At 41.8% G+C, this 14,008-nt stretch overlaps 1 protein-coding gene across 2 annotated transcripts; it reads right to left on the reverse strand.

The window, feature by feature from the left end:
* Window positions 1-4,028: 4,028 nt before the first annotated feature.
* On the reverse strand, window positions 4,029-13,571 carry LOC147014213 (protein Wnt-7a-like). 2 transcript variants are annotated; one of them, XM_085851982.1, is made up of 4 exons: window positions 13,142-13,571; window positions 11,272-11,498; window positions 7,961-8,232; window positions 4,029-5,977 (listed from the first exon to the last, which is right to left on the reverse strand). In XM_085851982.1, exons 1-4 carry the CDS (start codon window positions 13,210-13,212, stop codon window positions 5,498-5,500), a joined length of 1,050 nt encoding a protein of 349 aa, XP_085708108.1. In that variant the 5' UTR covers window positions 13,213-13,571; the 3' UTR covers window positions 4,029-5,497. The 2 variants fall into 2 exon arrangements, with proteins under 2 accessions (XP_085708108.1, XP_085708107.1); XM_085851981.1 differs by having other exon boundaries at window positions 7,961-8,235.
* Window positions 13,572-14,008: the final 437 nt, after the last annotated feature.

Below are 14,008 nucleotides of genomic sequence, written 5' to 3' on the forward strand. Positions count from 1 at the left end.
ATTCTCATCATCATTTAAACCACTATATTTATTTACAAATAATCCACAGGAATTGTTTGTTGCTTCAAATATTTCAAAACCCAAGGCAAAATGAATCTGCCTCCTGTTTGTCTGAAAGATACAAGACAAGATAGACAGCCACCCTCTCCCTGTCCCACACAGATTAAAGTAAACTCAAACCTCACCTGTAAAATATTTTACATCCTCTTAATCTTTGCATTACATTTGCACAACTGCTCAAGACACAATTTGGACTATTCAGAATGATAAATGTAACAAGGTTGGAATGAACACAAACACCTTCAAATTACTGATGAATTAAACATATAAATGAAGAATCTCGTGTATAAAATCTGTTTGACCTTTAAGTTCAAACCCATGTGGATCGATATCTGATCAGTCAATAAAGATGAAACATCCACACTTCAAAACCTGTGTTGCTCAATTTGTTTGAGTCAATGTAATTTATAGGAACCTTGGATGAAAACAAAAATAACAATGAAGGAAAGATTTGATTTGACACAAACTTATTTTAAAAGTAATTAAAAATAAAATAAATTTTTTAAAAAGCAAAATTGGAGGGTTTTAAAACTTGCATTTGGTCCGATTCATGGAAAGACCAAATGTACGATTGCTGTTGGTGCTTGGCTTCAAACTGTCTTGTGAACAAAATGAATTGTCCAATAAAGAAACAAATCAGTTACTGTGCCACAGCAACAGAGCCTGCAGAAATCCCAGCCTCCAAAAAAGAGCTCTTGCACCAAAGCCCCCCCCCCTCCCAAACAGCTTCCTTAAAAAAAGAAATTACTATTAGTTTCAGCACAACCCAGCTTTGCTGCCTTGCGTGCTGACTCTCCTCACATTCAGTCTGCGACCAAATCCGCATCAGTGACAGAGCCATTCACGCGAAAGGGCCCGACTGGTGCATTTATCAGTTCTGGACCCCTGCAATGCAGCTCACAAAGCCTGCTCCTCAGGAGGTGGTGAGAAGGAGGCCTTCTCAATTACCTAAAGGGCTATCAGTGGGTGACAGGTTTTGTGGGCCGAGGCAGCAGCGTTAAGCCGCCATGCAGAGTGCCAGGAGAGCAAGCTTGTGGAAAGAAAAAGTTTTCCAGTTCTTTCCTGAAATGATCTCCCAATCTCCCAACCTCCCCCACCTTCCAAACAAGTCTGCCTCTGAAAACTCTTGTTCAATATATATATATATATATATATATATATATATATATATATATATATATATATATATATATATATATATATATATATATATATATATATATATATATATATATATATATATATATATATATATATATAGATGTGCGTGGAAGTTTCATCTCAAGGTGGCTTAAAGCATCAACTTTGAGAACATCTCAAGGCAAATCATTGATCAAAATGGCATCCATGTCCTTCCCTCACTTCATATTGAGTCAGACATTGTGCACTTGGTTCATCATGTGAATGGCTAAGCTGCAGGAGTTTGAACTGAGGACCCTTCTCAGCTCATTGACCTGCACTCTTACAAAACAAAGCTAAACAAAAACCATTGTTTCTTTTATTCTCTAACAAAGTATCTGTAAACAGCAGAGAGATGTCAAACTGATAATCGCAACATTCGTTTTTCAAATATCTTATAGGGCAAGTAGTCCTTACCCTGAGAAATCTATATTTGGATTTTTAACAAATTCAGGGCTCACAAGAGAGCGCTCATACACCATGTGCAACAACAGAACAGTAGACTGTACGGCTTAAAAGAACACTAGTGAACATTGGATTGACGAACATTTGGCATTTCAAAATGGGCCTCACGAGCCAGTTCAGATGAGAACACTAATCTGGTCAAGACAGCATTTTAAGACTAAAGCAATTAAGACTCGAGCAACAAATAGTTTTGAAACTTTTATGGAAATATATAGTTCTACAGAAAAGTTTTTCGATCTCCAAATATGGTGCAATTGGTCATGACACCACACACCACAGTTGTATTCTGGAGAAACTCCAACTGCAAAAAACAACAAATAGCCTTCCTTGCTTAACACAATGTGATTTGATAAAGTAAACAAAAGCAAATTGGCAAAAATCAGTTAAACCAAAATAATCCATAAGTTAAACCAAAAGAATTGCTTACCAGGAGAGCGATGAATTTTATGGGCGAAAGCAGCAGCATTTAGCTGGTGCGCACAAACCTTTAAACATAAACTAAATTAATTCAAAGCAGAAAGTTACTCCTGAAAAAAAAAAATAATAATAATAATAATGATAATAATTAAAAAAGAATCCATTTTTCAATTCTTCAACCAACTTGCCTCAACAGAAAATATTTTTGAAATGGCTTCACAAATGATTGTCCTTCGAACAAGCACATCGGAGCAATCCAGGAACCCAAACATACCTGGAATCCAAGGGAGAGAAAGCAAGACTGACAAAGCAGACCCTTGTTCTGACACTGCTCTCCCTTCCTTACCCACAGCCCTCCACAATGGATTTCTGAGACTTGCAGTGTCGAACAGACTTCAACAGCAAGTAGCTGGGATGGATGTGCTATGATCAATATCAATGGCACCCACACTTCAGAAAAAAAAAAAAAACCAATCCTCAAAATGAAAAGCACTTCAACCGATCAGATACTGCGTTACATGCAGGAAAGCCTTTACCAAGCCACATGGATTGAAACACCAAGGGCATCTCAAGTTGTTGGTTCTTAGTGACACCACAACGGAACTGATGAAGCAAAGTTGAAATGAATCGATCTTGGAAAAAAAAATGTGCTCCACCACAAGTGCAACTATGGTTGTGCCAAATGGCACACATTCACAATGCATGCCAAAGCATTTGTCATCACCTCCACAGGTAAGAACAGGTGTTTGAGATGGGAAACGACAGAACAGGGTTCCGTCACTTGACAAATAAATTATTCAGCTTTTTATACAATGGGAATGATTAAAAAAAAAAAAAAAAAAAAAAAAAAAGAGTTCACCTTTTAAAATCACTCAAGATTTGGTTCAAAAAGTTAGACTAACATTTGCACATTTTACACACACACACAAAAGTGCTGCAGAAAGATTGCTACAGCAAACGACAAACAAATTTATTTCCTGGGATAATATTCTGAGTATGATACGCAAGAGATTTCAGCAATGGCTAATGCAACTGGTCTAAAATGATACAAGCAGTTTCAAATTACTTCTCCATCCTCTTGACAGGTTGTAGAGCATCAATGCCAGTGGAAAGGTGATCTGTGAGAACAGTGAAGGTGCTCGCATCGTTTAGCAGGCATTAAACAAGGCAGCCATAGGGATGGTTTTATTAGAATGCTGGTCGCTTGTGGATTGCACAGAGGTCACAAGGCCTGCTGGCAGCGCAAGCTCCATGCCATGGTGTTCACACCCTGCTGTGATGTTGTTTAGGCCTTTGTGAACGCCTCTCTTCACCTCAGCCACAATTTATGCTTTCTTTTCTTCAGGCCTTGAATGCACTAAATGTGGAAGGGTAGGGTTTATGAACGAAGGAGAAGGGGAGGGGGGGTTGAGGTGGGGAAAAGGTTGGGGGCAGAACACTGCCACCAAGTTGATCTTCATCTTTATGACAAAATATGTGAGGTTTACATTCACGAACATGTTCTGAGCTTTGTGTAAAGGAGGAAAAATTTCCAAATCATGCAAAGCATTGCGAGATACGATCTAGCGTTAAAAAGTTAAATTGAATAAATCGAAACTTTTGAAAGCTTCCATGCTATCTTGTGGGGTGAAGGGGGATGGTTGAGCAATGAATTAAAAAAAATAAAATTAAATAAATAAATGGGGGACAAGATGATGATCTTCAACCAGAAAGTGTAATTTGTCTTTTCAAAATTTAGGTTGCAACTCACAAAATGACACAAGTCATGCTCCACTTGGGATGGTAACAGGCCAACCCAAAACATTCATAAATCGCATTATGCAAATGTGGGAAAATCAAAGCAAAATAGTCTTCCTCGTGGTTCACACATGTGCAATGCATCAACTTTCAAACAAAAATAAAATAACTCAGTAGTGCCAAATTTTAATGACATCAATGCAGAAATGGTGAATGGCAAGAATCCATAGGCTCACGAACATTGCGCGACCCAAACTAAAGTACAGGAACACAAAGCCTACAAAATTAGTGCACAAGAATAGATCCATAAATCAAGCTTGTTTCATTGCTCAAATTTGCTTAGCACATGACTTTTTAGAACAGCCAATAACTGCAGTTGCACTAACAACAAAACAATATAAATAAAAAATATTCATATAAAAATACTCTCTCAAAATACATTACAGTCACTACACCAGTTATGCCCTCCATCCCAGACACCAAGGTCAGTTTACAAAATATCGTTTTCAGAACCTTGAACAACTATTTTGCCTTACAGAAGCATGACCCCTGAAAAGTAGAGTTGAAAACAAATTAGTTTTCCTTTAACTAAAAAAAAAATATATAGTTAGTGTAATGCACAAGCCAGTGTGCTGGACTTTAACAAAAAAGTAAAATACACAACCCTGATGGAAGGATGGAAAGTACACCAAGTCGAGGTCCAGCAAAGTTAAAAAATAAAAATAGAATGAAAATTACATCCAAATCCCCTTAGTTTGAATAAATTAGCCCACAATTAGAAAACATCTAAAAAACAAACAAACAAAAAAAACAATGTGCTTCTTTTCTCACCCCACGTGACCCAGAAAACATTCTGGGAGTTTAAGTTCATTTCTTGCAGGAACACACAAGCATACAACAGTGTCAAGGCTGGGCAGCAGCAAAATTAAAGGATTAAATACAAAAAAGGTCAATTGCCGGGTCTCAATTTGTCGTTGGCACAAGACCAAAGTAAAAACAATAAAATAACCGTTTAGACTCCTACCCAAGCCATATTAGCAGCCACCGTACCTGTCCAATTGCACTTGCCAAGCATTTGCTCATACTTACACAGCAACAAGGATTTCCTCCATTGCTCGTATCATGCAAAACAACATCACAATGATGCACAACAATGCCCTCGAATAGAGATAAAAAGACATGCCAGAATAAGCCAAAGTGTGGCATTTCACAGCTACACTCAAGCACACAAAAGTTGATTTTTTTCATTTTACAATGCCCAAATCGATGGTGCATAAACAATGGCCTCATACAAAGACGAGCAACAGTTGCAGGCAAGAATAAAAGGTTTCCATACAAATGAGCAGGCAGATAATTTGTGTTCCCAACCTCACCCTCTCTCTCTCTCCCCCACCCTCACTTTTGTTCAGACTGGCATCTTCAACTTAAAAAAATAAAAATTAAAAAAAAAAAGAACAAAAAAGTACTCACCTTCAGTAGCTTACACAGTTTACTTAGCTTTGAGAAGTACTCTCAGTAGCAGCAAAGCTAATTCTTTAATATTTGATTTTAAACAAAATTCTACCCCTGTAATCCTCAAGGGGCAGTTAAAAAGTCATAGCAGTACAATCATCCACCGTAATGGGTTTGCAGGGTCTCATCACTTGCAAGTGTACTCCTCCGTCCTTTCACTGCACGTGTTACACTTCACATAGCAGCACCAGTGGAACTTGCAGTTGCACTGCCACATCTTTTTATATTGGTGTGTGTTGTAGCCACGGCCACAACACATAAGGTCACATCCCGCAGCGTCAGGAGATGTACGGTTGCAAAGGCGACCACGGGTCCCCACACTGCCCGACACGGGGTCTTCCTCACAGTAGTTAGGAGAGTTCATAATGTACACCAGGTCGGTGTCCATTGGTTTGCGGTAAGTCGATGACCTTTTAATCTTCAGGAAAACCGGCCTCCGGTAGCGGCTGGCCCGCACAGGTTCCACGTACTCTGCCTCACTATATTTGTCCTTGAGGGCGTAGCCAACCTCTCTGAACTTGGGCAGCATCATCCAGCAAGTCTTTGTTGCACATGATCCCGACACACCATGGCACTTGCACTCCAACCGCATCATTTCCTTCAAAGTCTGTGATCAAAACACCACAATAAAAGCAGGGTTCACGCACACACAAAATCCTTCACTCCCATGCAAGCTGAGCAATAGCGTTCAGTATTTACGAGTCCTTGTGCATAGAATGAACTAAAGTTAGCACGAGCAGTACAGACAAAGAAGATGGCACCTGAACTCCCACAAACTCTCCCTCCTTCCTGGCTTCAATTATAGTTTGCTGAAACATGAGCAAACTGCAGTCAGCAAAAGTATCATGGGTAAGATCAGTAGAGATTTAAAACAAAGCAAATTCTGCTCTTGTAGCTCGCATTCTGGAGGGTTATACATGGATAAAGTCAAACACCACACAATTATAGGGAGTTGGATACAGTACCCTCTGTACATCACCACAATACCAAAATAACTGGCCACATTGTGAAGAATACATCTCCAGAGTATTACCAACCAGTAGGGTTGGAGAGTTCATAGAACACCTTACACCGTGTAGTGTCCACATGTAAAATTCAATCTAAATAATGATTTTAAAGGTCGTATTAAAAAAAGAATAAATAAAAAAAATTCCAGAAGTTTACCACTGTTGGTGTCTTATGCACCACCTTATTTAACATGTCCAAGTACTGCAAAACTGGAGGTTCTTGGAAACTGAAGGGAAGCAATTTGTGTTTCGTGTTTAAGTAAATAATTCAATTTAAATTAAAGATTAAAATTTAAAAAAAAAAATTTTAATTCCAGAAGTTTACTGCCATTTATGCAGTATAGAGTTGAACACAATCTTCCCTCACAGGTCTTTTACACCACCTTAGATTAGTTCTTCATGCCCATCTGTGCCCTTCAAAAAGAAAGTTTCCTGTTTGGAATGATTTTCAATTTTGTTTCTCAGTCAGGCAGAGTAAAAATAGGACTGCACATCCTGAAGCTCACCTGCATCAGAAACAATCACTTGAATGCCATAGCTTTGTAGAAGAGCAAATCAATTTTTTTGTTTTGGTGGGGGTGGGAGTGGTCAAGCCCCACCCCCCACTATAGATCCCCTGAACGAGTGCAGATTTTGATGCGATCAATACACTTTCGTTAGGCATCAGATATAGAGTTTGTGGCCCAGTTTCATCAAAACTGTGTGTGGTTCAAGCAATAATGACTGAAATGTTTACCGACTCACTGATGTACACTGTTCGATCGCATAAGCTCACCTGACTAAAGTCCAGGTGAGGTTAAAAAAAAATCTCCCCTCTGCGCATGTGCGATCGGCTCAAATTTAGAGCCAAAGTACTGCTAAACTGTAGTTGAGTTTTCCGTTGTGTCCCAAATGTATCATCAAACTGAAATAAAGTTGTTCCTCGATCATAAATTGACGTTTGTAGAACGACAGACAGATGTGAACCTATTGCTTAACCCCTTTTTGCTTCACATGCATGGGGTTAAGGAAAAGCCAAATCAATCTGGATGGTACGAGTGCAGCCAAGCTACCTGCACAAGTCCTCACTATCTAGTTACCAGTTCCAAAGCACTTACCCGATCACCTTCTCAACTCCACTGCCATTGAGAAAGTTAATAAAAATAAAAGATTTTTAAAGCATATTCATCTCTGTGATCTTTAACCTGCACTCAAAACTGGCATTACGGCCTCTTTCTTAAAGGTGCTTAAAAATATTAGCGTGAAAGATACGAGTAAAGGAGCCTGAAAAATTGACTAATGCGGGTTTATTTAGAAGCATGGTCAAGGAGTCATAATTTTATTTTACAGATATAAATTGAGGCTCAGGGAGGATCTCAGATAAATTGCAGGCAGCACAAAGACAGTAGACAAGAGTACACTGTTACCTGTATTACAAGAACATCAGTTATAAACATACAAGATTGAAACTGGGTTCCCCATATATTCCAGGTATTTGAATGGGAACATGAAGTTGGCAAACTGAAATGCTCAAAATTCATTTATCTGACACAAACAAGCACAATGTGCCAACAAAGGCCCACATTGCAAGCAGGTGCCCTCACCTTGCGACCCGCTTCGTTGTTGTGCAGGTTCATGAGAGTGCGGGCGTTCTGCCTAATCTCCCGTGCATCCACAAAAAGCTGGGAAAAAGCCAGGCCAGACTTGATGTCTGCCGAGCATCCGCCCCATTTCCAGCGCTCATCACGATTATAGTACCCTTGCTTCTCCCGGTCGCAGCCACAGTCGCTCAGGTTCCTCTGGCTGCACGCAGCCGTGATGGCGTATGCGATTCCGGCCGCAGTCACGGCGTTGGCAAATGCAGCTTCCCGACTGCCTTCTCGGGGGCCGACGAGGCGAGCAGAGAAAGCATAAGGTTGGGGAAGAGGAGAAAAGGCAGACAATGGATTTCATCATCATTGCAACAACAGAGGTCCAGGAAAACATGCTCACCAAGGAGCTGCTACGATCTGTGTGGATGTATGCAGGCAACGGGCTCTCAAATCTTGGTGTTTAATGAGCCGTGATGGGGTGTTCACAACAACCGTGTGTGTGTGTGTGTGTGTGTGTGTGTGTGTGTGTGTGTGTGTGTGTGTGTGTGTGTGTGTGTGTGTGTGTGTAAGATTTAAAAAAAAAAAAAAAAGACATGCAAGTGCATGCACTGAACAGATGCTTAGCCGGCGGGGGAATAAAAATAAAATCTCAAGGGTAAATGAAAAATAATCATTCGTGAGCACATTTTATGGGAATTTCTGTAGTTTGAGTAGAATGCCAATGTTATACAAAAAAGCATTTTCATTGCTTGCAACTCATGTCTTCTCCACAAGAAGCATTTTAAAACCCTCAATGTATCCAGGAAGGTGCAAGAAACGCTTTGACTTGATTTGCCATCTTGCAGAGGCGGGGGGGGGGGGGGGTTGGGGAAGCCTTCAACAAATTTTCCAACTTTCACTTCTACTTCCACCTTCCATCTTGAAAGAAGCAAAACTGTGGAGCTTTCCTACAACATATGCCATCGCTCAACAACTGAACCGTGCAAGTTCAGACTTTATGGAATAAAAATTGAAAGCTAAACCATGTACAAGATTCCAATCATTTTTTGTTTTTTAAATTAAAAAAAAAAAACACAAAAAAAACAAAGTGATGTCATCCAATATGGAGGGTTTAGAACCTCCCCCCCAATCCACTTTCTCAACAATCCTCTGGAAGAAGTCCTTTCTTTCAAGCTTCTGGGTCTCACTATCTGCCATGAACTTTCCTGGTAAAGCCACATTTCAAACCTCGCCTCCAAAGCCAGTCGCCGACTGGGAATCCTCAGTCATGAAAAGTCCTTCCTCGGCCCACCTGAGCTCCTGACCACTTACAAAGCTTTTGTCCGTAGCCTGATGGAGTTTTGCTTTCCCCTCTGGGCTGGTGCTCCTGCCTCCCACCTTTCTCGGCTTCACGCTGTAGAAACCAAGGCATTTCGGATCATTGGCATCTCCTGCAATGAGGCAGAGTCTTTGGGCCTCTCATTCACCGCAGGTTGGTCGGTGGTCTTTGTCTTCTAGTCTCCTCTCCAGCCTCACCCCCCCCCCCTGCGATTTGTCCCTACCATATTTCTGCAGGGTGCTCAAGGTCCGCCAACAACCCCCTTCTGGTAAAACTACCAAAATCACGAATCACTGCTCACCTTCACTCTTTCATTCCTCTTTTTTCCCACTTTTGGAATAAACTCCCTTACTCTATTCATTCCCATTCTTCCCTCCAGGCCTTCAAAACAGCTGTTCACCACTACCACCATCATCCCCCTTCAAAATCCTCGATCTTTTCTACCCCCGATAATCCATCCAAGCCCACCTCCTTCAAATTCCCTGCTTTCCTTCCTGAAAGACCATGTAATGTCCATCTTGCATTCCCCATGTTCCCTGTCCCATCCCTCTCCCTTCCACAGATCTCCTAATGTCTGTTCCCCAGTTTTGTCATTCCCACTCCCTCCCCTCTTGTCTCATGTCCCCCATGATGTGCGTTGTGTGTTAGCTCTCCACACAAGCCTCGACAAGGAAAACAAAAAAAAATAAAAATCACAAATATCACCAAAAATATTTGGCATTTTAGCTTTCCTCGATACGTCATCTTCATCTTGACAACGGCAGCTCTGGGCAACTTAATCAGAGCAGAATCCTCAATTCCGGAACGCAAAGCAAGGCGACTAGTTGAGCTACATGCAAGAGATACGAGGATCCAATATGGATTTCATTTTTAAATAATTCCTCACAATACCACCACTTACAAATAAATAAAAAATCGTTTATCTCTTGGCAGGAGCAATCAAATCCATTTGCTATGAGAAACACATCCAGTCAATGGAATGGAGATCAAAACGTTGGAGATAAACGTAATGCCCGTTTTACCTCCACCAACCACCACATGTAAATCAAAAGCAAAACTAGTTTTACCCTTACAGAATTTAGGGAGTGTGGGAATAAAACAATGGAATAATAGCCTTCATTTGATTGGAGTAAACAAGTGTGCAATCAGAAAAGGTGGGGGAAAGAGGTCAAGTCGAGTTTTGCAGCAATTTTGTCTTGCTGTGGCAAGTGTAGCACAGTTTATAAAGTATTTGCTAAAACCAAGGTGGGTATTTTTTTTGTTTTGTTATTAAATAAAACAAAAGCATGGTCTATAATCACTTGGGAATAAGCAAATTTAATTTGACCAAGAAAGTACCAAAGTATTACATCTTTAATCAGTCAGCATTCCAGAAGCAATTTCCACCATTATTTGATCAAACACTGCACATCAGTCAAGACGAGAGTTATTTACACATTACTTGGAATCGTCAAAGCATTTCAACCCTCCCCCCCCCCTCACAATGACCTACGTCCAAGCACATGAACATAGCAGAATGGACAGTTGAAGAGTCCCACCACAAGACCATGTAATCGAAGACCAGGCATCCGACTCGTGCCAAAACGCACTCCGATTACCGCGTGGTTCGAACACAAGATTCCCACACACACTGAAGACTTCAACTTGCACGGCCCTCGAGAACACCCTCAAAATTAACTCCTCCCAACTACACAAACTTGGAGCCTAGAATCAAGCCCTTACCAGCAAAGGTAAGAAATGGCTTTTGAAATCGAAAGACGCACGTGATCGCTGCACCACAATACCATTGAAGGACTGGGCCGAGAGAATCAAGTGGTGGGCAGACCGAGCGTACCTTTTTCACAGAGCGGAGTCGGTTGTGCTCAGCGTATTGTGCTCACAGACCTAAGTGTTAATGTTTCGCGAAAAGGCGCAGCAAGGTGCGCGCACAACTGGGCGGGTTCGCGTTCGTCGTGAGACAATGTGCGCCCACACAACACAAAGGTCCCGGGACCGACCGACTCACCTACTTTGAGCTCTTGGCCGAAGACCGTGCGTTCGCCGAGCGCAGAGCAGTTCCAACGACCATGTCGGAACTGAAAGTGACACTCTGAGATCCCCAGCTGCGCTCCCTTTCCGATGAAAACCATCGCATCGGGTCGGCTCTGGCAGATGGCTCGCTGCCTAGATGACAGCCCGGGGATTTTGTTACAGATGATGTTCGCCCCGAGAGCCACGACCGACGAGAAGGCCCTGTGGGGTCGACCGAGAGCACAATGGGGAAAAAAAAATACAAAACTACCTCCACTTTAAGAGACATCAATTTAACCAACATGTAGTCAAAACATTAAAAGGTTGGTCAATTTGGCAAAAACTACTTGACCGACAGATATTGTAAGACCATGAAAATTGCTGCGCAATCAGATTGAACGACTCGACTTGCACTTCACCGTGAACAGCATCAGGGATTCCATGGAGGAAAAAAATAATAATAAAGTGTACACACACACTTTAAACTGCGGGTCAGCTTGTTGGGTCAACGTTGAATTAATGGCCCAAAGCATGGGCGGTCGTTACATGCGCGATTCTCAGTGGACCGACATGCGTCGTCACATGGGGCAACATTAAAACAGCCAGACAGGTGGAAAAGGATGCATGACAAACTTATTTTATCATTTTTTCAAAAAGAAAATCGACAGGTGGAAAAGGATGCATGACAAACTTATTTTAGTATCTTTTTTTTTTTTTTTTTTAATCCAGACAGGTGGAAAAGGATGCATGACAAACTTATTTTATCATTTTTTTTTTTTTAATTCAGACAGGTGGAAAAGGATGCACGACAAACTTATTTTATCATTTTTTAAAAAAAAAATCCGGACAGGTGGAAAAGGATGCATGACAAACTTATTTTATCATTTTTTTTTTAAAAAAATCCGGACAGGTGGAAAAGGATGCATGACAAGCTTATTTTATCATTTTTTTTTTAAAAATCCAGACAGGTGGAAAAGGATGCATGACAAACTTATTTTAGTATCATTTTAAAAAAAAAATTCAGACAGGTGGAAAAGGATGAATGACAAACTTATTTTATCTTTTTAAAAAAAAAAAAATCCAGACAGGTGGAAAAGGATGCATGACAAACTTATTTTATTATCATTTTTTTTTTTTTAAATCCAGACAGGTGGAAAAGGATGCATGACAAACGTATTTTATCATTTTTTTTTTTTAAATCATCAAGCCACCGTAAGCCACCACCCCGACCCCACGCCCCCTTACGACTCTAAAAGGGAAGGCGCTTAACAGGCATGCTTTATTTCCAGCCATAAAAAGACCAGATGAAGCTCATCTGACGATGTCCAACCCTCGGAGGTCTCCTTGGGAATAATACACCTGTGCACGACCTGCGTGTAGTCTTCAACACGCAATAAAATGGAGACTTTTTGTTTCTTTTCGTAAACCGGTTTGAAAGCCAGAGAGGGGCAAAAAAAAAAAAAAGGGCCAAAGAAGAATCGAACGGGAACATCGAGAGCACCTGAGGATAACGTTTCCAGGTGTAAAACGCCCCACTCCTATAGAAATAACTAAAAAAAAAAAACACAAAACAGTGTCTTGTTAACGCACAGAACAAGACGCCATTAATAATACTACACTTGGTGTTATATTCGAAACAAAGTTGAACATTAACCTCCGAGGCGTTCCGACATGGCAAATGAACATTTAGCCGCCAAACAGCACGAATTCCCAGGGACGAAAGAAAGAAAAAAAAAAAATCACGTGCTTCGGTGAAAGCGTAAAGATTGGCCCGAACGAGCCGAGGGGGGCCGGGGGACGTCATGATGGAGCCGAAGACCCACAGACGGAGTGCAGAATTTGGAGATATTCCATGAGCGACTTACCCCAGTCTCAGGTAGACAACCACGATGCATAGGATGACGCGAAAAGGCCAACAGTGGAAGAGCTTGGACATGATGATGCCTCGGGGTGAAACCGACGATCAGATATTCAAGTCGTCGGCTCCGATAGTGCTCTCGTAGCCGGTGGTGGTCGCTCAGGGGTCGTCCATGGGTGAGCAAGATGCGTGTCCGGAGGGACAGAATTAATAAAAAAAAAAAATTTTTAATTGAAAAATTAAAATAAATAAATAACCGCTTCAAGCCGCAAGAGCAGGTGCAGCAAACGGTCAGGGAGACCCTGTGCGGTCCTCGTGCTGCTCAGATCCAGGTGCGACTGCACGTGGTCCCCGAGTCCGAGTCCATGCTCTGTCGGGTCCGAGGCTAAACTGCCGCTCGCATCAAATCACAACACTATCCTGCAAGTCTACACCCCTCCCCCTTTTCCTATTTACCCCAACCCCTCCCCCTTCTCATTTACCCCCAGCCATTCCTCTTCCCTTAACCCGAACGTGTCATCCCTCCCTCCCTCACTCTCTATCTATCTCTCTCTCTCTCTCTCTCTCTCTCTCTCTCTCTCTCTCTCTCTCTCTCTCTCTCTCTCTCTCTCTCTCTCTGACGACTACGTTCCGGCGGCGTCCCTCGCGTCCTACGTATCGATGGTAGGTGACGAGGGGCGTGGAGTCCCGGCGCGCCGCCCGTCTCACGGCTTCCCCACTGCACCTGCAGAGAAGCGCTCGCGGCAGAAACGTACGGACCGCAATCACAGCACGGACGCACGAGCAACTCGTACGTGGCACACGCCGTCCGAAGTGTTCAACGCGAGCACGACGCAGAATATGCAGATATTCCATGAGATGTATATATACATAT

This window comes from Eptatretus burgeri, chromosome 13 (assembly GCF_056783735.1).
Source record: "Eptatretus burgeri isolate ZD-2024b chromosome 13, Ebu_testis_v1, whole genome shotgun sequence".
In the NCBI taxonomy this organism is placed as follows: domain Eukaryota; kingdom Metazoa; phylum Chordata; class Myxini; order Myxiniformes; family Myxinidae; genus Eptatretus; species Eptatretus burgeri.